General features: G+C 37.4%; 1 protein-coding gene and 1 long non-coding RNA gene across 2 annotated transcripts; both read left to right on the top strand.

The window, feature by feature from the left end:
• The first annotated feature begins 3,131 nt into the window (after positions 1-3,131).
• LOC147566981 (uncharacterized) lies at positions 3,132-4,516 on the top strand. Its single transcript, XR_015230642.1, has 2 exons — positions 3,132-4,139; positions 4,221-4,516. It is a non-coding gene; the product is annotated as an uncharacterized LOC147566981 (long non-coding RNA).
• Positions 4,517-19,970: 15,454 nt separating this feature from the next.
• LOC147566980 (uncharacterized) lies at positions 19,971-23,993 on the top strand. Its single transcript, XM_086653578.1, has 2 exons — positions 19,971-20,334; positions 21,219-23,993. The coding sequence occupies exon 2, from the start codon at positions 21,430-21,432 to the stop codon at positions 22,810-22,812; it is 1,383 nt and encodes a 460-aa protein (XP_086509704.1). The 5' UTR covers positions 19,971-20,334; positions 21,219-21,429; the 3' UTR covers positions 22,813-23,993.
• The last annotated feature ends 3,249 nt before the right edge of the window (positions 23,994-27,242 follow it).

Genomic DNA, 27,242 nt, shown 5'->3' with positions numbered 1-27,242 from the left:
TGAGTATTTGACATTGTTGCAAAGGAACCCAAAAAGCGGAGAAAATCATAATGATCGGGTAATTACTCTTATTACATTTTGACAACATTATGATTTATTTTTGACACATGTTTGAAATTTTACAATTTTATTTTTGTAGATAAAATCCGCAATAGCAATGTTTAAACAAAACGACAACAAATAATTTAAGTTCGAACATTGTTATAAAATTTTGAAAGACCATCCCAAATGGTCATTAAATTTATCTCAATCTTCGTCACACAAAAGAAAAAATTCTTTTGACCAAGACGAAGGATCTCCCTCAATAACCCAACAAAGACCACTTGGAAGAAAAGCAAGCAAGGAGGCTAGAGATAAATCCAAAGGTAGTGAAATTTCCGCGGTGCTTGGATTTTGGAAAGAGAAAATGGAGAAACAAGATAGTAGAGATAAACTTATCAATGGAAGTATGTTCCTTCAAGAGAAACAAATAGACTACAAACATAAAGAATTAGAGGTGGAAGCAAAAAAATTAGACGTGCAACTAGATAACAAGGTTCAACGGATGAAAATGGGGATAGACTTGGTTGGCAAAGATACTTCAAAAATGAATCCCGAACAACTTGCTATTCATAGGATATTGCTCTCAAATTGGAAAAAGGAAAATCTATGAATTTTAGTTGTTTTGATTATGTATGAATTTTAGTTGTTTTGATTATGTATGAATTTATGTATTTTTTTTAAATAGCATTTCATTGATTGAAAACCAAATACATAATAACTCCCTACAAACACATAATCGAAATACATAATAACTCCCTACAAACACATAATCGAAATACATAAAAACAAGTTAATAACGGAAATAGTTCCGTTTAGTCGTTGCGATCTTTAGTATTCCATAAGTGTTGTGCAAGATCTGCCCTTAATCGTGTATGCAAATCTTTGCTTGTAACTCGACCAAGACGATTGAACATTTCTTCATTTCCCCCAACAACCACTTCTTCTGGAATTCTTCCATCAAAATCATTAGTCGCATTAGGTCCTTCATCTTCGATTATCATGTTATGCAATATAATACATGCCTTCATGATATCACCTAGTGTTTCTACATCCCAAAGACGTGTCGGTTCTCGAATGATAGCAAAACGAGCTTGCAATACACCAAAGGCTCGTTCAACATCTTTTCTTACCGATTCTTGACGTCTCGTAAAATATTGTTCTTGCGAAGTTAACGGATTTTGTATGCTTTTAACAAAACAACCCCATTGTGGATATATCCCATCAGCGAGATAATAACCCGTATCATGTTGATTACCATTAATCCCAAAATTAACAGTTGGAGCCTTACCTGTGGCAATTGCATCGAACACCGGAGAACGCTCCAACACATTGATGTCATTCAATGATCCAGGCAACCCAAAAAATGCATGCCAAATCCAAAGATCCGACGATGCAACAGCTTCTAGTATGACTGTTGGATTATGGCAATGGCCAGTATATTGTCCGTGCCATTAAGTCGGACAATTTTTCCACGCCCAATGCATACAATCTATACTACCGAGCATTCCAGGAAATCCTTGTTTTTCACCAAGTGTTAAAAGCCTACAAATATCAGATTCATTAGGAGACCTTAAGTAACGAGGGCCAAACAAATTGACGATCGTTGACACAAATTCTCGTAGTGAATCGATTGTAGTCGTCTTTCCAAGTCGAAGGTATTCGTCAATTGCATCTGCTGGTGTCGCATAAGCAAGCATTCTCAAAGCCGCAGTTATCTTTTGATGTGGCGATAAACCCATTCTGCCGAAGGCGTCTAGCTCTTGTGCAAAATAGTGATTATGAGCAACCAACGTATTTAGGATATGAAGAAATAAATCACGACTCATGCGATATCGATTTCGGAATGTAGCAGCATCATAAAGTGGATTCTCAACAAAATAGTCACGCATCAGTCGTTCATGACCCTCTTTTCTGTTACGATTTATCGTACCATGACCCGGAATAGAACCAACATGACGGGAACGTGGTCGTTGATCCCTTTCTTGTAACTCTTCTAGATACAATCCAATAAAAATTCATCATCTTCCCTATCTTCTAACTCTTGTTGAATGATCAAATTTGCTAACTCATAACTATCATCCATTGAAGGGAGAGGGAAGATGGAAAGAATGTAGAGAATATAGAAACAAGATGTAGAAAACTTAATGGATAAGTGGTTGTATTTATAGGTGAACAAAAAGTAAAAAAAATTCGAGATTCAAATTCCCCCCAAATGTTTTGTAAAATTTGAAATTCAAATTCCCCCCTAAATTTTGGTAAAATTTGAAATTTCAAATATTAGAGCCAAAATTTAATGGGTGAAAATTAAAACACAAACCTCACACACGTACACTACACATGTACAAAATTTAGATTTGGCAGCCTAACATTGGAGATGCTCTAAGCCCCGGGGCTCCCAAAATTCAGGGGCTCCCACAATTGGGAGCCCGAGCCCCACTTTGGAGTTGCCCTTACAAAACTTTATCTGATATTTGTGCGAATGTCACATTTTTTCCTGTAATCTGTCGTGAAATTTTAGGATACATTTAGAAATTATTCGATCCTACAAGTTTAATTTTAAATTTTTATTATCCAATGAATAATACATTAGTTTTTTTCAAAATTTTATATCTTATATGTGGCAGGCTGGCTTAATTTCTGGATGAAGAATTCAAAAACGTTGATTTAAAATTTTCTATGCCTCGTTGAAAAATGGTAAAGAGGAGGTGAGTAAAAGAAATAAGAGAAACAAAAAAGAATAAAAATAATAAGATGAAATAAAACTAGTTAAAAGGAACAAACGAGAAGGATAAAACTAGCAAATGAAAAACAAATGGAGAGTTAAAATTGTCTTTCAGACAGATGGGGATGGGGTTAAATTTGACCTCCATGTGAGGGTGCGAAATTTCTAGTGAATCATAAACTGGGGGCAAAAATGAACTAACTCTTTTAGGTTTCAAAGGTCGGGCAGATAGGTGATGTGGCGTGAAAATGCCACATTTAGGTCACTTAACTTTGATGAGTTAGTTCTTTTCGAGTTTTATTTCTAATTATTTATGTGTTTTCATTGCTAGGTAGTTTATTTGGGGTTTGGTGTGTAATTTGGAATAAAGAGAGCGAATTATCACATTTTTATCTTATGCGGCAAAAGGGAAGAAAAGAGCACCAGGGGTATTTTGGTCATTTTGATCAAAATCAGAAGTCAAACAACAAGTGAAGTCAATGACGAGTCCGACGGTGAAAACGAAAGTCGATTCGGAGTTCGGACGGAGAAGTTGTGAATGAAAGAAGCCGAGGTTCGGTCTTGAAACAAGGATTCTATGAAGGCACCCCCCTTGGTTCTAAATGTAGAGACAAGATGAAGGCACTCCCTTGCTTTAGAAAGAAGCCCAACCCAAGAGCCCAAAAAGGAAGAGAATAGTAAAGATTCTATGGGCACCTTTTTGGTCCAAGTCAAAATGGCCTAAGACTTAGTCAAGTTTGACTAAGTCTAGGGTTGAGTAAACACAAGTGGGGAGGCTACTATTCATCATCTTCTACCTTGGGAGAGAGAGAGAGAGAGAGGAAAGAGAGGAGAAACTAGGGTTTTGAGCTAAGAAAGAACAAGAGAGAGAGAAGGAAGGACTTGGCCGGACCTAGGAGCCTTTAGCCCGGCCAAGAACTCCATTGGTCCGGCCAAGCAAGGAAAAAACAAGGAGAAACGAGCTTGGAGTGAAGGAGCAGCACCTGGGAGTCGCTCGGGCATTTTGTCAAACAGTTGGTGTGCATTGGGTGCTCGGGCTAGAAGCTTCTTGGAGCACGGCCAAAAGCTTCTTGAGCCAATCTAGTGGAGGTCGAGCTTGGCACGGGACGGAGACGTTGGAGCACGGAGGTTCCCCTCGAGCATTTCATCAAACAGCTTGTGCGCGTCGGAAGTGCGGACCAGGAGCACGCCAAACATAGGCCAGAACATAGGAAGGGCCGTGCTTAGTAGGGACGGAGCGCATCTGGAGCACGGAGTTCCCTGACGCATTTCATCAAACACCTGCTGGGCATTGGAAGCACAGGCCAGGAACGTGCTCAGCTCGGGACGGGACGTGCACAGCATGGGACGGAGCGCGCTCAGCTCGGGACGGGACGTGCACAGCATGGGACGGAGCGCGCTCAGCTCGGGACGGGACGTGCACAGCATGGGACGGAACGTGCACAGCATGGGACAGAACGTGCACAGCATGGGACAGAACGTGCTGGCCCGTGCCAGAAGTGTTTTGGCCGGGCCAAATTGATTTTTTCTCACTTTTGCTCGAGCCATTTATGTTTTTCTTGCTTTTCCATCATTCCTTGAGCATTCTAGGGTTATTTTAAGTTATCTTGATTAATTCTAGGGTCATCTTAGCTACCATAGTTGTTAATTTCTAGGGAGATAACGTGCCAAATAAGAGGAATTCATGCTTTCATGCATATTTGTGATATATCTATGATTGAATACTCTTATAAGTGATTGAATATTGTCTAATTATCCCTCTAGTTCTTAATTACTATATGTTTTCTTATTCTTACTAGTAGATACATGTGAATTAAGTCAAGTACTATGCCATGACCATGATTTTAGACTTGATCTCACTTCCGATTGAATGTTTATGTAAGAATGAAACCATGAGTAGCTAAGTCTTTTGTCTAGGGTTTTATGATGAAGTCTTGATTGCATAAAAGCATATGTTTGGTTGGTTTGGTTCTTAATTTCGATGCAACACTCATGTTTTGGTTTATCGTTTAAGTTTATTTCATGTCTTATGTCAAACATATGTCATAGTTACTTATTAATCGATCTTTCCTAGTTAAGACTCGATATTACTAGCATATGATGACCCTTTGACTAGTTATGACCATTAGGTATATCTAGCACTTAGAACATCTAACTTTGAGTCGAGTAAGCTAGAAATCTAGAATAAAACCTAAGCAAACATATGTCTATGTGTTTCAAGATGGATTCACGAAACCCTTGACCTCTCTCACATTTCGAAATAAACTCTAGACTCTCAACCACTAGTCTATAGGTTTAAGTTTAGTTATCTTTGTTTCTTGTTTCTTTACGGTTTATACTTTATTATAAAAACCCCCCGTTTATCTTTTCTTTTCCGTTTTTGTCTAAGTTAGCCTTTGATATTTAAACCGGTGCAAGACCCTTCGATATCCGAGTTACCTTCCTATCCTTGGATCGACCCCGGCTTTGCCGGGTTACTATTTGATACCTCCACTTGGGGTCGCACCTTTTTGGGCGCATCATTAGGTGCCCGTAATAGACAGGGTGTCTGCCTAATTATATTGACATACAGCTGTCCTGGTGTGATTGTTTGTGAGGGGTCCTACAATTTTGCTGTCGTACCTTCTTTTTTTTTTGAGCAGAAATAACTCCATTAATAAGATAAGGTTACAATCAAGTTTTCATAAGTTAACTTTTAAAAAAGAACAACATCATGATAAAAACTAAATAGTAACACTAGTTAACTATTGGGTACTGATACCGCAAACATCGGTCCATCAGGGGGGTAAAGCCGAAGCTGCCAAATCGTGTGCTCTCTTGTTGCAAATACGAGGGCAATACTTCAAAGTAATAGGGATATTTTGGGTAATCCAGCGCAAATCATTAATGACCGTAGATATTCTCCACGGGACCTCCATATCGACGGATGATATTAGTTCTAGGGCATACTTAGCATCACCTTCCATTATAAATCTCTGGATCCCTAACTCAGCCGCTAGTTCCAGTCCCTCCTTAAATCCCATAATTTCACTATGAATAGCTGATTTAGGAGAAAAGCTTTTAGATCGAAACCCTAATAAGTTTCCTTCATCATCTCTAGCCAGAGCTGCACACGAAGCTTTATTCTGTTTAGGGTTATTTCCCTAATGGCCCCCTACTTTGTGACCAGCTTCCCGCCTGGCCCCTACTTTACGAGAAATACCCATATGGCCCCCTAAAACCGTTAACTTTAACTTTCCGTCACTCTCTCTCCTCCATCTCTTTTTCTCTCTCTGCCATGTCACGCCACCTCATCTATTAGGCCACCTCATCACCTTCTCCGGCAGAGGTCGCCGGCCGGCCAAATTTCCGGCCGACGACCTTCAAACTTAAAAAAAAAAAAAAAAAAATTTTTATCTCTCTCCTCTCTCTCTCTCTCTCTAAAAACTCCGGCGAAGGAACCCTTCGCCGGAGTTCGTTTGTTCTCACGAACAGACCAGAATAGATGAGGTGGCGTGACATGGCAGAGAGAGAAAAAGAGATGGAGGAGAGAGAGTGACGGAAAGTTAAAGTTAACGGTTTTAGGGGGCCATATGGGTATTTCTCGTAAAGTAGGGGGCCAGGCGGGAAGCTGGTCACAAAGTAGGGGGCCATTAGGGAAATAACCCAAATTATAAGCTCCATCAAAATTTATCTTCACCTCTCCTGGCGATGGAGGGCACCATTCTTCTTCCTGAAACGATAAATTAGTTTGAAAGGGTTGTGGGAGATTAGAAATGTACTGAGATTATACTGTGTACGCCACCAATAACTCCGTAGATCTATTCTTGTATTCTGGAAGTGAAAGTCATTGCGGACCTTCCACCATTCCCACATGAGTTGAGTTATCATATACCATAAATCATCATCATTTTCTTCATGCATAAGAATCTTCTTTAAATATGTGACCGGATCTGTAGAAATAACGTCTTGATCTATTTTCGCGGTCAAATTGATGAGTTTTTTATATGTTTTGCAGCTAGAAAACAAGTGATCTACTGTTTCTGTAGAGCCATCATCACAAAGCAAGCAAATTTGAGGTATATTCTGAACTATAGATCCTATATTTCCAAGGGTGGTAGAAAATACATTTGCCTCAGACACAAGTCACACCAACCTAATTTGTTTGGCTATCGGTGGTGAGACGGAGTGTGGTGCTCCTCTTAAGACGTTAAGCACTCTTCCTTAGTGAGGTCTTTTAAAACCGTGAGGCTCAAGTGTGCCAAAACGTTGGGCTTTTTCTTCACTTGCTGACCGTAGTCAGCTGATGATCATTTTTTTGGATAATTACCTTCGGAAACTCAAAAAAGAAGAAGGATTGAGGAAGAAGAAGAAATCCTAAATTTTTTTATAGAGAAAAAGTGAGTTTTAATGTGTAAGAGTATTTTGGAAAGGTTAGCGCTTTGGGGAAAGCTAAATATTTTCCGGGGTGTGAAATTTTAAAGGGAATATGTAGAATTTTAGAAATTTTCCAGGGAAATAAATTTTGAGGGGAAATAAAAAAAAACATTCCACCTCACCTCTCTCTCTCTCCCCACCTCACCTCTCTATCTGTCATTCTCCGACCAGTTTCGCCGGCCGGAAAATTTTTCCGGCCGACGACCTTCAACATCAAAAAAGAAAAATTTATTTTTCTTAATCTCTCTCTCTAAATTTTTTTTTTTTTTTTAATATCTCTCTCTAGATCTGGTGAACCAGATCTGGTCTGCGAACAGACCTTTAATGGCATGTTCGCAGACCTCATGGATCAAGAACAGATTTAACATCAGATCCAACTCCACCAGCATCATGAAATACAAAATGAGATTTGGGTCCAAATAACGAAGCATGATAAGTAATCCATTCTCTAATTCTAGATGCACTTAAATTCCCATATAAAGATGACCCACAATATAAATACTCATATGGTGGTTTGAAATCAGATTCATTATAAGAACCTGGTTTTTCTTCTAAAGCTTCAATATTTTCAAACTTTCTTGGTGATTTCTCCATAATAAGAATCTGGAAGCATTTTAATGGCTTTTGATCTAATTGAAGATGAATTATTGTTAGGTATCCACTCACATCTAATTGAAGATTAATTATTGTCGTAATAAGGTTGGAAATTCCAGATTGCCATAACTAGGGTTAGTGCAAATAGTGCAGCAAATAAGGGTTTGGTTTCTAAACATATTGGGAGTTTACTCGTGAGGGTTTGGTTTCGAAACATAATTATCTCTCTTTGTTTTAGGGTGATCTGGGCTGTTGAAGAACAGACCGGAACTCCGGCGAAGGGAAACCCCTTCGCCGGAGTTTCTAGAGAGAGAGAGAGAGAGTGAATTTTTTTTTTATGGTCGCCGGCCGGAAAATTTTCCGGCCGGCGACCTAATCGGAGAAGATAGAGGTGAGGTGGAGAGAGAGAGAGAGAGTTAAGGTGGAGAAGTATTTTGCTTTCCCCCTAAATAAAATTGTCAAACAAAATTGACCAATTTTTGGCGAAGTCTTCACACCCCGAAAACTATTTAGCTTTCCCCAAAGCGCTGGCCTTTTGGAAACCAAGAAGATTGATAATTAACCATATTTTTTTTTTCAAAAATAACTTTATTAATACATAACAAAGAGGATTACAGGTCTAATGAAGTTAGAAACAAACCCTAACATTACACTACACTGCAAGGGGTATAAGGTTGTGGTTGTGTGAAAAGATCTAGATACTCTTGAGGTTGTGGGTGTGTGAAAAGATCTTCGTTGCTTGCCTTTAATGTTCTACTGATGATGCTGAGAGTGTGGATCTATCTGCCTATTGTTAAAGATGAGATTGTTTCTTGCTTTCCAGAAAGTCTATAGAAGGTCCACAAAATACTTTGATATGTTATTTCTGATGAGATTTGAATTATGCATATGTACTTGATGTTCATGGACTTGAGCCCGATCCTAGAGATCAATAAACTTGGGACAGTCCCCGGACAAATGGCTGGTGGTCTCATCTTCCGAGTTATGCAATAGACAAATAAAAGATATTTGTGTGTTCCCCATTGTTATGCTGCTCAGAACAGGTAATCCTTTATTTACCAGTTTCCATATAAACTGTATTACTTTAGGTTCAATGAAGTCCATCTTCCATAGTTTAGACCAGGGTTGTGCCGAAAGAGATTAATACCTAAGATTGTTACAGTTGTCTGTAAGAAATGTCTATGAATCATATCTATTTTCCATGTGCTTGAATTAACCATATTTTTTTAAACTTTATCTATCATTACCTATAATATTTTAGCAATTTCTAGTGCGTAGAAAAAGTTACATGTTTTTTTAATTATTATGAATAACTTTTTGGGAGATTTTAAAAGGCCTCCCCGTTTTTGTTAAAAGGCCTCCCCATGGTTTCGTTGACTTAGTAAAAAACCTTTGACTTAGCTTGGTTAAAGGCACCCCCTATTTGAATGGGTGAAAAAAACCCCCTTTAAAGGTGTATTTCACCCACATTTTCTCTCCTCCATCTCATTTTCTCTCTCTGCCACATCATTTGGCCACGCCACATCATCATCTTCTCCGGCAGGGTCGCCAACCAGCCAAACTTCCGGCCGGCGACCTTAAATTTTTTTTTTTTATTCTCTCTCTCTCTCTAAAAACAAATTTTTTATTTTTATTTTTTAACTCTCTCTCTACATGAAAAGAAGTAGACCACGGAACTTCAAAGGGTCATGAAATAACCCGCTCGATACCCGTGCCCGCGAAACGAGTCCGATGCCCGCCTACCCTACTCGTTACCCAGCTTAGGATCCGCGTGCACCTTTTAATCCAACGGTTGAGATTGGGCGACCCTTCAAATCATGTAGCAGCCGTTGGATTAAGGGCACCTCTTCTATAAAAGGACCAGCGTCAGCAGAGGCCGAACCCTAATCTCTTTCCGCTTCTCTCTCTACTTTCACGCCTCTCTTTACCTCCACGCCTCTCTCTGTTTCCGCCTCTCTATCTCTTTCTAAACAGAGAACTTACCCTAAACCTAAACCATGATCATTACTCCATTATAGGAGCAACTGCTAATGTACTGGTTAAATGGTTTAGAAGCATAGTCCTGCAAACTACTGATTTTTCGTGCCTTAACAAACATGAGACTTTAATGCTAGCTAGCTTGTTAGCGAGCTATTTTTGTTTGATGCATGCTAGCTAGATGGTTAGTTTATATGAGTAAGTTATATTGGTGTTGTTGTAGTCTATTGTATTTGTGGCTACTGCTCATCTTGAGCAGAGACAATATCAGTTTTAGAGATGAGTAGATTTCTTATGCAACATGTTCTTAATTAATCTAATAAGTACATTAGTTATTAATTTTATGTGGTAGACAACATTCTTCTTCTTTGACACAGGCAGATAATTGAACCCTAAAACCTACTAAATTCTGAGTAAATATCAACCGTTCCTCAGTTCTTGTAGGATGTATATATCGTCCAAATTTCGAGTTTTGATCACAAAAATGAATTAAATTAGAATGCAAGTTTGTTTAGGACAATATGTCTAAATTACTAGAATATATTTTTAGTTCTTGAATCATCTGTCTAGGTCTCATTAACTTTCTTCTAGTTTGTAATGAATATTCCAATATTTTTCTTTAATATTTTTAAGTGTCAAAAACCCGAGCCCGTTGGAACCCGCACGGGCAGCCGTGCTCGGGCGGGCTACGGGTTCTTATATTACGTGTTTGGTCCGGTCCGATCCGCCCGACTCCCTACCGCGGGCTCGACTTATCCGAGCCCGATCCGCCCGAGTCTGGTTCATTGTTGCCCGAGCCCGTCCGCGCCGCCCGATTCCCAGCCCTAGTTTATGATACCTAACGGATGTGAGATAAGACAGACTGTTATTTATTTTAAACAAATAAAACTTAAAAAAAAACTTGGAGAGTGGCCACCAGTTCGAAGAAATAAGAAAATATTTTGAGGTTCAAAGTTTGGAAGAATTTTCTTTTGTTTTCCCTAACACCCACTACCATTCATTTTCCGTTATCATAATTGAGAAAAGTCGAACGAAGAAAAGTCAAATAAAGTTTCTTCAGTACTGAAATATTTACAAAATGATAGATTACTTAACATTCTTCGTCATATAATCTCGACAAAACTGACCGAAAGGAACTTCAGTTGATACCACCCGACCCTTTCATGTTGGTACTCAGAGTCCACTTTAAGACCTAGTCAAATTTGTTGCAGTTAGCACAAGAAAAACTCAATGATTAAGAAGACAATAAAGAAAGAGGTATTGGACCATAGGCATTCCTTAGCTCAATGATCAAGAAGACAATAAAAAAGAAGAAAAACTCTAGGATTTCAGTCGAGGTACATGGACAAAGATTTGAGGGAGAGAGGGAGAGAGATCATAGAGAAAGAGAAAGACCTGAGAGAGAGAGGTTCAAGAAAGAAAGAGATTAATCCGAGAGACAAATCAAAGAAAGACATTAGAAAGAGAGAAAAGAGTGATGGTTGTGGTGGTCAGAAGTGGTGTGGCTGAAGATTTGGGGCCCCGATGCGAAATTCTAATCTGACTCCTTATATATTGTAATAGAAAAGTAAAAAACAATCATGCCTCTCAAATAAATTTTCAAAATAAATTAACTTTAAGAAATTATTAAATAAAATTCATCCTTATTTATGCTTGCACTCAGGGGCGTGGGTGAGGGGCGCGCGGGCGGTGCTGTCGCACCAGACCCTCCTCTCCCATAGGCCCCTTCTCTAAAAAAATTTAAACAGATAAAGTGTATATCTGAGTGGAAGGCTACAACTAAACATAAAAGTGACTTGGCTTTCCAGAGAGAAGACGCGGGTTCAACTCTCTGCGTGACTTTTTGTTTTTTTTGTTTTATGAATCAAACACTTGACTTCGGTTATAAAGTTTGAAGGCCCAATGAGATTATTATGTAGGCCCCGCCAATAACTTTTTAGCAGTTAGTTTTATTTTTATTTTATTGATGACCATCTTGTTATCTGATGGGCCTAAAAGGTTACCCTAAAAGGTCTCCACCCGCAAGTATACGGGCGTCAAGTAATAACCCGGTAAGACCAGGATCGATCCTCAAGGATAGGGGGGTAATTCGAATACCGAAAGAGTCTAACCCACCGGTTTAAGTGTCAGTCACTAACTCAGACTAAAAACAAAAAAAAAGAATAAGTTGGATTTTTGGATTGATTTCAAATAAATAAACAAATAAGACTAACTAAACTAAAGGTGAGAGATTCGGGAAGAGTCGAGCAAGAATCGAATGAGAGGGATACTTCGATCCACAAAGTCGATAGTGACTATTACTAATAATCAATAAGCATGAAAAGTTAGTTAACTTCACCCATTTACTTGGATTGGTCAACGAACTCTTTGTATAACTCAGATTCTAGTCCATGAACGGTCTAAAAACCCGGAAGATTTCATCATTAAAACTCATTTGTCACATCAAAACATGTATCACGAGTATCCGAATACAAAAGTTAGCTAGACATGGCGATACAAATAATAAATGGGAAGAAAATAAAGAAAGACATGAGTTAAGGTGAGAATCTCCCTATTCCGATGAGGCGCGAGACTAAGATCGACGGGAAATATAAGTGTTTAAGTGCTGTCGATCTCCCTGTAACAGAATGCAGAGGTCCTCTTAACAGTATACAATGGGTGTCCTCTCAGCAGAACTTGACCTCCCCTTATCAGCCAGTATCATCTTCTTCCTTAAACAAAATCCACCATTAAATCTAGCTTCAAGCTTTCTCTCACTAGAATATGGCAACCAAATCACAATCAAACACTAAGAAAATCAAGGCAATAATATGTCAATGAAAAGCCCTAAGGTTTCCAACCCAATTGATGGCCGGAAAACCTAGAAAATCCGGTCAAATAGAAGTGAGATTCCGGCCAAGGCCTTGATGAATCCGGCCAAGCTAAGAAGATTTGACCAAATAGCCCACTGAACCGAGTTGCGATCTTGCTCGAATGAAGGTCCGAGCTGTTGTTCTAGCTATGCCGGTTGCTCTAGCAAAAGACCCGAGCTGTTGTGAATGGAATCCCGAGTTCCTCAACTGCTCTAGCTGATCCCGAGCTCCTCTTGCTCACAACCGAGCAATCCCGAGTCTGCCTCAAGGTCTCCCTTGCCGTCCCTTCTTGTGCCGGCCAAAGCTTTGGCCGGTTTAACTTTCTGGCCAAGCTTTGGCCGGAATCTTTCACCCTTTTCTCCCTCTCTAAACTCCTCTAAACCCTAATGACTCATTGAAGAAGATGACCAACCAGCCTTCTTTTCTTCACTAAAACCCTTGACTTGGTAAGACTAACTTTGAATTGGGCTTATAAAGAGAGGTGCCCCTAAATTTCTCCCTTGGTCTTCTTCCTTGGGCTTTTGGGCCTGACTTTGAGTCTTATTACACACCAAGGGGTGCCTTCAAATTTGTCCCCACTTCCTCTAATTTTCAGAAAGACGAAAATGACCCTCAACTTCCTTCTTCCATAACTTTTCCGTCCGAACACCGATTCGACTTCCGTTTTCGCCACCGGATTCACCATCGACTCCACTTGCCACTTAACCTCTGATCTCTGCCAAAATTACCAAAATACCCCTGGTCTCTCTTTCCTTCCGGTCTCTTCCACATGAGATAAAATCTGATAAATGTTCCGTTTTACTCCAAATGAAGCGTCAAACTCCAAATAAGGTACCTACCAAGAAAAACTTATAAATAATTAGAAATAGATCACGAAAAGAACTAACTCATCAAAGTTAAGTGATCCAAATGTGGCATTTTAACGCCACATCATTATCTCATAAGTTAAATACCAAACCAAACATCTATTAAATAAAACGCAATGTTTTTTGCTGACTGGGACAAACCAAAAGATAAATCTAACCGTCTGTTGTGTTTTTTCTCAGATATTAGCCATTAGATCTCTTACCTACCTAAAAAAAACACAATTCGGTCACCCACTCGCTAAATCTATTATACAAACCCATGACAAATATTAAATAAAACGCAATATTTTTTGCTGACTGGGACAAACCAAAAGATAAATCTAACCGTCTGTTGTGTTTTTTCTCAGATATTAGCCATTAGATCTCTTACCTACCTAAAAAAAACACAATTCGTTCACCCACTCGCTAAATCTATTATACAAACCCATGACAAATTTTGACCGTTCAATTTCCACAGTTAAATCTCAACCCTTAATTAATTCTTATCTCAAATTATAACTATTATATAAAACGTAATGTTTTTTGCTGACTGGGACAAACCAAAAGATAAATCTAACTGTTTGTTGTGTTTTTTCTCAGATATTAGCCATTAGATCTCTTATCTACCTAAAAAAAACACAATTCGTTCACCCACTCGCTAAATCTATTATAACCCATGATAAATTTTGACCGTTCAATTTCCACAGTTAAATCTGAACCCTTAATTCTTATCTCAAATTATAACCACCATCATAAAATTAATGACAGATTAATTTTATACTAATGACTTTTTCACAATTTATTATCTCCATAATTTTTTCAATATTAATTGTGTGTTAGGTTATGAAAACATAACCTTTAGATCTTAATCCCTAAAATCTCCTTAAATCTTAACCCTTGATATTTCCCTCTTAAACTCTCTATCTCCATGATTTTCCAAAAAATAATTGTCTTTCGGTTATAAAAGAAGAAGATAAATGAATTTTATCTCCCAATCCTTTCTCTATATATACTTTCCTCCTACAATCTTTCTTTCTTACACTTCTGTCTCCCTCTTTCTAACTAAATTTCTCATTTGTTAGTAGAAAAATTTTTTGTCGATGGTTCAACATTAGTTTTTCTTAGTTGATTTAGTAATACCTTTTCTTAGTTTTGTTAATATGTAATTAGTAATGTATAATTAATACATAAAATTCGGTATATATAGATCTTTTATTAATATTGTATATTTTCCATAAGTTTACTGAAATATTTAATTGTAAATACAATTGTTGTATGGTAAATCTCATTCTCTCTACATGTATCTCTTTCTCTATCGATCTACTTTATTTTTGCTTTCTATGTTAATCTTTCTAAAGTAAAGAATTAAATTTTTTTATTGAAGTTTTGATTTTCAATCATTTGTATCGTTTCTACTAGATTTAAAAAACATCAATTTTGAAGGGTTAGTTGTTATTCTTTCTCTGATTTTACGATTTAAATCTATTATTTTTTTTACTTTTAAAAAAAAAAATTTGACATGTGTAAGAGTCAATTAGGTGGCAGTCTTATAATCTTTTAACTAGACTTTACAAATTATGTAAACAGATAGATACGCATGTATGTATATATATCTTAGGTTTTTTGAGCTTACCCCTTCCTCACTAATTAAATTCTAATTGAGTTGACCCCCCTCAATGATGGGTAATTGAGTTTACCCTCTTAAATTTATTATTTTTACCAAAAACGTAAAAGTTGTGTTTGGCGTACGTGAAACAGTTGTGACAACTAAGAACAATTATTCTTCAATATGCTCCGTGGTGGTTATTCCACGTTACTTTATTGTTTGATTTAGTCCTAAATGTAATTAGTAAAGATTTATTTTGTTTGTATACTATTTAATTTATGATTTTATTATCTCATGTCAAACTTGTCCTTAGTAATTTTGAGAAAAAATCTAAATTCAAGGGGGTAAACTCCATTACCAATTACTGAAGGGGGTAAACTCAATTACTAATTAGTGTTGAGGGGGTAATTTCAAAAACCCTATAAGTTTGCCGGTAATTTTTTAACAGGATTTTCTTTGTTATAAATTTTCTCTTGATTTTTTCTTTAAATTTCAATAAAAATGATTTTTTTATCAATTATTTTGAACAATTCAAATTACCTCTTATAAAAGTCAAATGAATTTTTACCTTCATTATACGACCTCAAAACTTCTACGAATTTTTATGCTGCTTCCAAAACTAATTATCGATTTTAGACTTTTTTGAATTAAACACTATTAACTTATTTTTAATTTTTTATTTATGATCTTATGTTTCCCAATGTTCTTTTGTGTCTTATTGTTTGTATATGTGATGTACTTCGTATTCATCGGTAAAAAATCATTGAATTTTTATGATTTGCAAGACACAATTGTCCGTGCTCTAGGGGCACGAGTTATAACTTGTAAAATAACAAAACTAAACATTTGAGTCAGTTTTTCTTCCTCTTCATCCTCCTATTTTTCTTTCTCTTTAACTCCTCCTTTAGTTTAATAGGTTCAAATTTTTTCTTTATCAAATTAATATATTTTTCTTTTGTTTTTATATTAATCTTTAACTAAAAATAATTAATGTTTATTGTTGACGCAGACTATGTGATCATATGTTCATTTTGTTGTATGAATACTATTATAATTCATATAATGAAATTATGATTTTTTTTTTTTCAGATTCATCAAATTTATTTTGAATCATTATTCAAATTGTATGATTTTTTATTGTCTTATTACAATATAAAGGGCCCTGATTAAAATCTTGGACCGGACCCTCAATTCTCAGCAACGCCACTGCTTGCACTATTTGTATAACTAATTTTTTAGATTCATCAAATTTATTTTGAATCATCATTCAAATTGTATGATTTTTTATTGTCTTATTACAATATAAAGGGCCCTGATTAAAATCTTGGACCGGACCCTCAATTCTCAGCCACGCCACTGCTTGCACTATTTGTATAACTAATTTAATTTAAAAATATTCAAAATGTATTTGATGCATGGCCCTGTGGTGGAGTGCGGGCTGTGAGCCTGCATACCCCCCAACGAGAGGACATTTTTCTTCCTTCCAACCCCACGTTCGGAGCAGTTAATTAGATTTGTAACAGAATAAATTGGATGAAAGTTGGGTAGCTTAGTGGTTTGGTTATTTGGTAGAAGGTTTTTGCACTACAAGTTACAAGTTCGTGCGGGTTATTTGTTATTTTGTTTTTTTACTTTCACAAAAGTCTTTCAGAGTTCAACAAAAATGGTTTTCAACCGAAAAAGAAAGGTTCAACAATAATGGATAAAGATCAAACTTCATAGGGCATGTTATGTTTATGTAATACTCATATCCTTCCCAACTACTATTTTTATTTTGATTTCCATTTGCAAAACAAATCGTGTTCAAATTACAATGGTTTTCTGTCTTTGTCTATGTCAAGTTCAAACTTGACTATTTTTGTAATCTTTTAAAATTAAATTCTTCACACAGAGGAGTAAAACAAATATGGAGAAAACTATGAGTTTTCATTTCTATGTATTCATATTGACTTTTGTCGAAAAATAATAAAATATATTACCACATGTAATAAATTTTATTGAAATCAGTCTATATGAAATAATTATGTATTTGAGACTAAAATGAATAAAATAATTAGTAGATAAATAATAATTTTTTGGGAAATTTTATAGGAAATATTCAAACATGTTAAAAGTAATGTGTTTTTACCCAAAATTTGGTCAAAATTAGGGGCAGAACTATACGGAGACCAGGCTGGGCAGTTTCCAGGCCTGATCTCTACATATATAAGACAAGCTTCAACTAATTTCAACAGTTCAGCTTAGCTTTAGTGGTGGAGCTTGTACATTTCCAGCCCAAAGACCCGGTTCAAACCCCTATCCTTCCCTCAGGCTTTTGAATTTTTGTTTCAAACCTAAATTAAGTGCCCACTAGTTAGAAAAAGTTTTGTTTTTGCTTGGGTATACTCTTGGCTATGTAATTTTTTCTACTTCAAGTGTCATTGAATAATTATAACACGAAGACCTTAGATTAATGTTAATAAAATTGTGTGATTTTTTTGTTCTTTGAGATGTAAAATAATTGATAAAGATCTATTGATATTTTGGTACTCAATTGAGTTATCCAATGTTACGTTAATTTGTAAATTTAAGTCAAAAATTCACTTCCATTGTTTTATTTAGATTATTAAGATAAATGTAAAAAATCATGGATGTTCTTAAAAAAATTGTCTTGTGGTGTATCTTGTAAAGTCATACATATTATAGTAGAAGTTTACTTTATAGAGACTTTAGGCTTGCCCTACCTAATACGAAATCTTGGTTCTGCCCCTGGTCAAAACAAGTTGATCCAGTATGGATAAAGGTCATGTCCAAATTTGAGTGTGTTTGTCACCCACCTTTTTTTTCACTTCTTCCGACAACATGTTGTCGGCCAGTTATTTCCGGCCGACGACCACTTCTTCCTTCCTTCATCATCTTTTTTCTTTAATCAATTCGTCGTTTGCTTATGCAACAAAAAAATTGGTTGTTTGCCCCTTTCCTGCAATATGCTTCATCATCTTTTATTATATCAAAGCCAATGATTCCTCCCTCCATTTAATCAACCAACGTCTCACTCACTCACTCACTCACTCACTCACTCACTCACTCACTCACTCACTCACTCACTCACTCACTCATTCACTCTCTTTATCCCTCTCGATCCCTCTCGATCCATTATGGAATCAAAATCGTGGCCTTAATTCCCTTTGGCTTTTTAGTTTGCTTGTTTATTGAGGCTGTGATGATTTTGAAAAGTATGAGGGTTCCCAATGAAAATCGATTCTTTTCTGATAATAATGGCAAGGTAACTGGTAACTTGGAAGGTATGTGAGATAAGGTTGTGTATCTTTTCTTCATAAGGCAACCATTGTTGCAGCCATGATTGAAGAAATAGTTTCTTTTCTGGAAAACAAAAAGAAGTCTGAACCTCCAATTTCTTCATCCGTTTCTTTCTAATTTCTAGGGTTTATATTTTTGTTTTTCTTTCTAGGGTTTATCTTTGACTGATGATGATAGTGATGGTGACAATAAAGAAGGAAAGAAGAAGATGAAGAAGGGAGAAGAAAGAGAAAAACAATGAGTCGCCGATGGCCGGTGACAACCTAACCGCAATTGACGCCGTTAGGTCAAACACACATTGCCTCTTAACACACATTGCCTTCAACCAAACTAGGAATTGCCTTTATCAAGATTGCTTTTTTGGGCATTGCGTATAAAATCTCCTATAACTTTTTGGGCTAATTTCGTTTTGGCCCCCAATTTGTGACTAACTGGCTATTTTGGCCCCCATAAATGTCCTACAGTTTTTTTAGCCCCAATTGTGTATGTAGTGGTCAAAAATCGTGTTGTGGCCACTTTGTCTAAAGGTCGCCTAGACCGAGCCTACTTCGGACAAATATCACTTGAGCCCGACCCACTCGCCTACTAGTTGGACACTCTCCAACGTGGAGTTTGATGGGTCATGAAAATGTCCCATCTGAGTCGTTTAATTTAGTCGAGTTAGTTCGTTTCGAGTCTTTATTATAATAAAATGGTTGATTTTCTTGATTAGGTGTGGTTTGTGGAGTTAGGTGTAAAAAATGGTTAAAAACGAGGAAAAGATGCATAAAGGGTATTTTGGTCATTTGGAGTCAAGGACATTCTGGAAATTTGGCCAAGGTCAGTGCATGGTTGAAAAGTAGAGGTCGAGACGAGTCCGTAGGAGAAAACGGAAGTCAAATCGGAGTCCGGACGAAGGAATAAATCAAGGTCAAAGTTTTGTCAAAGAGGGTTGACTTGTGGGACACCTTCGGGCATGGTTCTGGCACGCGGTACACCAAGGAACACGTGGTGCGCTCCGGAAGTCGTTGCATCAAATTCCCGTGTTTTCGCTTAACAGCGAAATTGACCAATGACCTTGATCCAGTGCATCCGAAGCAACTTAATACCATAGACCCGGAAGCAACGTTTTAATCTTAGCCGCTCCCTTCCGCGTGTCCCAGATCCAACGGCTCCCGTAAGTCCCGTGTTTTATTCCATCCCGTGTAGCCCGTCGCAACTTAGAATCCGTAGCCCCATTCCCACGTTTTAATCTTGGCCGCTACTTACCGCGTTTTCGAGATCTGACGGCTTCAGATGATCCTTTCTTTTTGTTGTAATCCCGTGTTGCCCGAAGCTTCATATTAAGTTAGTCCCGGACGCGTGTCACTTTAGGAGCCCTCCAGATCCGTGCCATGAAGATCCGACGGCTTTTGACCTTGTCACACCCTATTATCTTATACCCGGGAGTACCTTAGCGTCCGAATTCCAAACCCTAACCCAGCCGCCGCCAACCTATTTGTGTAAATTAGGGTTTTTCAATTTTAAACCCCCCATATTTCCAAATATAACCTTTCCTTTTATCTTTTTACCCATTTAACCCAACAAAAACCCAAAACCCACCTATAAATAAATCCCTTTCTCCTCCATTAAAACCTAGACTTGCAAACCCTCTCATACTCCTTCTTCTTATCTACCTCTTCTACCATTAATAAACCTCTTCTTACTCAATCCCTCTTCTATGAAATCCATCTTTTTCTATCTTCTTCTCTACCACTATTACTTCTTTCATTAATAGTCTTCCTCTTCTTCTTCCTTCCATATTCTTCCATCATCTTTACCCTCTTCATCTCTTCTTTCCAACTTTCTAGATCTAATTTCTTCTTTCCCTTTCTTTTTCTTATTTGGGTTGCAATAAAATAGCTATTACTTGGATTTCTTGGAGTACAATTCTTGAACATAAATGGAGCAAATCTTGGACAAATTGAAGATACATGGGGATATGGAATTTGAGCATTCTTGGTGATTTCTTTCCATTAATTTCTTAGTATTTCCATTTATTTTACAATGTCAATGAATGTTATTCTAGATTCCATGTATAGTTAATTTAGCAATCTAAGGTTGTGAATGAAACCCATTTTGGGTCTTTATAATACTTGTTCTTGATTAATTAAATCCTTTGATGTGCTTCAATGCCTATTGATTGTCATTTCATGTTGATTCTATAACCTTATTATCATTCATGTATTATAATTAGATATTTCATGCTTTTATTGATTTATTAGATGAGATATGCCTTTTAGTTCTTGAATGATAGTGTAGGAAATTAGTTTTATATGGTAGTCAATCATACATTCTTAATTATAAAACTGTTTTATCTAGAATATCATCCGGAATCCAAATAGTTCATTATATTGGATCCCGAGTAAATACGAAAGAGATTTAAGTAATTAAGTGCTCGTTTTATAAAGTGAAATTATGCGGTGGATTTTATAACCTTAGATATCTTCTCCTCTTTCTTAGATAGGTTTAGTTAGTTTTGTTTATTTTCTTATTTCTTTACAAATCAATCATCAAATCTATGAGTGGAGTGTGTGTGTATGTTAGTCTAAGTTAGTTTTTGACATTTTGATTATTGGGTTAAACTCGCCTTCAATATCTGAAGTTACCTACCTATCTCTTGGGACGATACTCGATCTTATTATAAATACTATAACTTGACCCCGTATACTTGCAGGAATAGATCTAGTTTTAGGGCTCATCAAGTTTTTGGCGCCGCTGCCGGGGATAGGTTTAGTAATTAGGATATAGTTTGCTTGTTTTGTTCATTAGTTTAGTGTTATTTGTTAACTTAGACGTTTTTCTTTCTTTATTTTCGTAGTTTCTTATCTTTTCTTTTTTTTCAGGTACCACTTTAAGAGAAAAGCTAAAAAACGGGAACATAGGAGCGAAGGGGAACAAAAGAATTAGAAAGGAATCGGAAGGAAAAACGAAACGAGAGGAGCATCCGCTAGTATCGTATTCTATCTCTTTCTTTCTTACTTGTGTGTGATTGGTTGGATGAGTTTTGACTTGCAGTGATAGCTTGTTTGTTAGTTCCTTGAGCATTGTGAGATCATGGCACGTTCTTATAACGGTTGGCCATTTGATGATGATGATGAGCTTATTTCGAGGATTCCCCGCACTAACCGACCTGATATGACCTTAGGTGAATACCAAAGGATGTGTAGAGATGTTTCGATTAGTGAGGGGAATAGACCATTTGAGTCTGACCGATCTCGTATGACCCTAGGAGAATACCAACATATGTGTAGAGATGGTCGAATTAGTGATGGATATGGTCCGACACTAAATATGTATGAGAGACCTTATAGTCCACACTATTCTGAGACCAATGATTTTAGAGGCAGGTATGATCCTAGAATGTACGATGGGAGTTATTATCAAGAGTCTTCATTTAATTACACTTGTGAGCCTTATCACGAAGAGACTCTTGAAGATAGTTCTCAATTAGAGTCTGTGAGTCGTCTGACTGAAATGATGTTACAACTTGAAGAGACACAATATCGTTTTGAACAAGAGTTACAACAGAGGTTTGAGTCTCTAAATCATCAATTAGAATCTCTAAATCATCCATTAGAGATGATGATGTCACAGTTATTAGCCGACGAGGAAGGGGTTTTACCACCCCAAACTCAAGAGGGTACTAGGTCCGATGGCGAGGGTAATACGTCATACCCTAGTACTAAGTTAAATGTCGACGAATCAACTGAGAGGGCCCAAGAGCTTGAACAAACTAATAACCTTGTTGTCTCGTTTCCTCACCATGTGTCATCTCATCATGATAGAACTATATTAGACTTTGAGGTTCAGGGTGATGGCTCTACGAGCAAGTTTGAGGATGACACGATTCCGAACTATCCAATTTTTGACACTTGTAAGGAGTCAGTCTTAGATGCAATGCTAGGAAGGCCTGATATTATAACTGACTGTGAGGCCCCAGATGTCTTTGAGGATATTGATGACGTAGTAGTTAGAGACATGTTGGATAGTTTGTCAGACTATTTACCTAAGGAAACCATGGACCTTGACTTGGTCCCCGAGCATACTGCCTTACCCTTAGAGTCTAGTTCGACTTTCCACATGATCTCAAACTCGGTTGTTGATCCCTTTTGGGACATTTCAGACGTCTTTCTAAAGACGTCTATGGACATAGTGGATATTCTGTCCACTAAGCTTCCAGATGATTTTTTGCCTTCGACTGATATTTTGACTCTTCACGTGTATGTCGATCCTTTTGATGATTTCTTTGTTGTCGTTCCTTCTATTTATGCCTACTTAGTGGACTGTGCACCCACTAAGTTTGGGGATGGCTTGTTTTCTTCTATCGTCTCATGTGCACTTTGTATTCTTTATCTTTTTGTGAGACGATTAGCACCGGCATATAGCTTTCTTTGGGTTGACCCCCAAATATTCCGTCTTTTGCTTTATGATCGTTAGACTGATTGAGATGGGTCTTGATGTTTGTGGGTATCATCTCTGTAAACCCTCCACGAGACATAACTCGTGTTCTTGTGTGAAATCAAGAGAATTAAAGGCTAATTGCATAGCTCAATGCAATCGTGTATACCCGCGTTAGTGGTAGATTTGTATGTGGTCATGTCTTTTATGTGATTCATTCTCATGATATTTGTTGATATTTTAGGAGCATTTCTTATATGTTTTACTTCCGAGGCGTGGTTTGTTCCAAGTTTGGGGATGGCGCGAGCTTGGCATCAACTTAGAACCTCTTTATACATGAGCTTTGGTAGTATCATCTTTTATCTCCTTCGGTTATGGTAATATCTCTCCACTCTTCTCTTTAGATTGATGTGCCTCTTTATCTTTTGGTGAGTATATGCTTAGAACATTGAGGACAATGTTAGTTTTAAGTTTGGGGATGCGGGATATGACCATAACCAATGCATGACCATGGTTTCAAAGACAAAAGGGTTCAAATTGGCCTAAATTTGAAAATTTTGAACATTTTGAGTAGATTTGCATGTGATTCTAGTGATAGTTTTAAGAATTTTGATGCATATGTGTCGAGTTGATGAGTTTTGTGATTGCTAATGGCCTTTGCATGAAAGTCGAGTCTTTTAGTGTTTGTGTTGTGCCATGTGAGTTACATCTTAGTGAAGAAGAAACATTTCTAAGAGACCTAAAGTAGTCATTAGTGGAGACTTAACCCATGTGAGAGCTCAAAGCCTAAATTGCCATTCGAGTGTACTCTTCCGCGCTAACTCCGAGTAGAATGAAGAGCTACTCAACCTCGTAACTTATAAAAGAGCTCATTTGATCTCGTGTGCTCAATTTCCTTAGCCACTAGGAGTGACATTAGGATAGCGAATTAACCTTGCCCTTGTAGTCCATGAAACTCAATGAGAATGCCAACTAGAGGAAAGCGGATACTCCATCACCATCCATCATCTTATATCCCGAGAATGAAGACATGAGATAAAAGAATGAAGAATGTCAAAAGCGAGTATGAAATGAAAAGTTGATTGCAAGAATAGAGTTGTGTGTTTTGTATTTTGTTTTGGTTGTTTGTTTGTGTTATGAATAGAAAAAAAAAAAAAAATGAAAAAAAAAAAAAATGAAAAGAGAAAAATGAAAAAAAGTGATATAAAAAGAAAAAGAAAGTGAAATAAAGTGATTTTTGTGTATGTTTGAGCATGTGTTAGCTCTTTTGTGTGAGTGATGTGATTGTAAATATGTGTTGGTGTTTTTGTTCATGAATAAGTATTCGAAGCAAGAAACAAATGTTGAGATTCTTAAGAGGTTCTACCATAATGAAGAGTTCGACATTCTCGGGATTCCACCACCATCATCCATCTCTAGTATCCGCTAAACTTTAGAAGACATTTTTAGAGGGTAGAATGGGTGAGAAGGGTGAGTGAGCTTCCCCACTCTATTAGTGGCTAATTCCTTTTCGAAGATCATTTGTTCCAAAATGTTGTCCTCACCCTTTTTTATGTGTTGAGTTCTATTTAAGTGATCACACTCACACATACGAGCGAACCATTCTTGAGTGATTTCATTTTTGGAGTGTATGTCCGTGAGGCCGAAGTCGAGGCGAAATGTACAAACTTGGGAATCAAGGTTTTGTGACTTCGGAACATAGATGTGCTTATTATGGTATGACACTTGCATTTTAGGGTAAGATCATTAGTAAAGGGGCCTTTAGCTTTTACAAGAGCTTATTTACTTGATTCATTATGTGTTGACATGCTTAAACCCTTTACTATATCAATCATGCTTATCTACGATTTGGATTTTGGACCCTTGTGTATTTGAAACCATGATGTTTGTGGGTGTCATCTATGGAAACCCTCACGAGACCACACTCGTCCACTAGGGCAACCTAGGGGTTTAACGGCTTGTTGCATATGCTAAATGCAACCGGGATTCCTCCGAAAGTGAGTTAGGTTTTTCTTTTATTTTGTTTTGCTCGAGGACTAGCAAAATCTAAGTTTGGGGATGTTTGATGGGTCATGAAAATGTCCCATCTGAGTCGTTTAATTTAGTCGAGTTAGTTCGTTTCGAGTCTTTATTATAATAAAATGGTTGATTTTCTTGATTAGGTGTGTTTTGTGGAGTTAGGTGTAAAAAATGGTTAAAAACGAGGAAAAGATGCATAAAGGGTATTTTGGTCATTTGGAGTCAAGGACATTCTGGAAATTTGGCCAAGGTCAGTGCATGGTTGAAAAGTAGAGGTCGAGAGAGTCCGTAGGAGAAAACGGAAGTCAAATCGGAGTCCGGACGAAGGAATAAATCAAGGTCAAAGTTTTGTCAAAGAGGGTTGACTTGTGGGACACCTTCGGGCATGGTTCTGGCGCGCGGTACACCAAGGAACACGTGGTGCGCTCCGGAAGTCGTTGCATCAAATTCCCGTGTTTTCGCTTAACAGCGAAATTGACCAATGACCTTGATCCAGTGCATCCGAAGCAACTTAATACCATAGACCCGGAAGCAACGTTTTAATCTTAGCCGCTCCCTTCCGCGTGTCCCAGATCCAACGGCTCCCGTAAGTCCCGTGTTTTATTCCATCCCGTGTAGCCCGTCGCAACTTAGAATCCGTAGCCCCATTCCCACGTTTTAATCTTGGCCGCTACTTACCGCGTTTTCGAGATCTGACGGCTTCAGATGATCCTTTCTTTTTGTTGTAATCCCGTGTTGCCCGAAGCTTCATATTAAGTTAGTCCCGGACGCGTGTCACTTTAGGAGCCCTCCAGATCCGTGCCTTGAAGATCCGACGGCTTTTGACCTTGTCACACCCTATTATCTTATACCCGGGAGTACCTTAGCGTCCGAATTCCAAACCCTAACCCAGCCGCCGCCAACCTATTTGTGTAAATTAGGGTTTTTCAATTTTAAACCCCCCATATTTCCAAATATAACCTTTCCTTTTATCTTTTTACCCATTTAACCCAACAAAAACCCAAAACCCACCTATAAATAAATCCCTTTCTCCTCCATTAAAACCTAGACTTGCAAACCCTCTCATACTCCTTCTTCTTATCTACCTCTTCTACCATTAATAAACCTCTTCTTACTCAATCCCTCTTCTATGAAATCCATCTTTTTCTATCTTCTTCTCTACCACTATTACTTCTTTCATTAATAGTCTTCCTCTTCTTCTTCCTTCCATATTCTTCCATCATCTTTACCCTCTTCATCTCTTCTTTCCAACTTTCTAGATCTAATTTCTTCTTTCCCTTTCTTTTTCTTATTTGGGTTGCAATAAAATAGCTATTACTTGGATTTCTTGGAGTACAATTCTTGAACATAAATGGAGCAAATCTTGGACAAATTGGAGATACATGGGGATATGGAATTTGAGCATTCTTGGTGATTTCTTTCCATTAATTTCTTAGTATTTCCATTTATTTTACAATGTCAATGAATGTTATTCTAGATTCCATGTATAGTTAATTTAGCAATCTAAGGTTGTGAATGAAACCCATTTTGGGTCTTTATAATACTTGTTCTTGATTAATTAAATCCTTTGATGTGCTTCAATGCCTATTGATTGTCATTTCATGTTGATTCTATAACCTTATTATCATTCATGTATTATAATTAGATATTTCATGCTTTTATTGATTTATTAGATGAGATATGCCTTTTAGATCTTGAATGATAGTGTAGGAAATTAGTTTTATATGGTAGTCAATCATACATTCTTAATTATAAAACTGTTTTATCTAGAATATCATCCGGAATCCAAATAGTTCATTATATTGGATCCCGAGTAAATACGAAAGAGATTTAAGTAATTAAGTGCTCGTTTTATAAAGTGAAATTATGCGGTGGATTTTATAACCTTAGATATCTTCTCCTCTTTCTTAGATAGGTTTAGTTAGTTTTGTTTATTTTCTTATTTCTTTACAAATCAATCATCAAATCTATGAGTGGAGTGTGTGTGTATGTTAGTCTAAGTTAGTTTTTGACATTTTGATTATTGGGTTAAACTCGCCTTCAATATCTGAAGTTACCTACCTATCTCTTGGGACGATACTCGATCTTATTATAAATACTATAACTTGACCCCGTATACTTGCGGGAATAGATCTAGTTTTAGGGCTCATCAGAGTTCGACCAACTAAAGGTCCAAACAGCTCTAAGCCCTTGTGAATGTCCATCTAGACGAACAATAACCCTTAAAAGTAATAATGCTCCAAACACCCCTTGGTCGCCCTCAATCGAGCCTGCGGGTAGTCGATTCAACCTCTACTCAGAAGCTCTCTCCACGTGCCACTTGACTAGGTCAGTCAAAGACCCCACGTCACCTCAAATATCTCGAAGTCATCTCTGACTACGAAGGTTCTAAAGTCGATGCGGCGTAATTGTACGATCGAGTTACTCCAGGCGACAGATCGATGGCAAAA

This window comes from Eschscholzia californica, unplaced genomic scaffold (assembly GCF_041429995.1).
Source record: "Eschscholzia californica isolate CP2 unplaced genomic scaffold, dmEscCali1.0.p SCAF_1, whole genome shotgun sequence".
Taxonomy (NCBI): domain Eukaryota; kingdom Viridiplantae; phylum Streptophyta; class Magnoliopsida; order Ranunculales; family Papaveraceae; genus Eschscholzia; species Eschscholzia californica.
The sequence above is the reverse complement of the archived record's forward strand: the minus strand, read 5'-3'. Positions and strand labels throughout refer to the sequence as shown.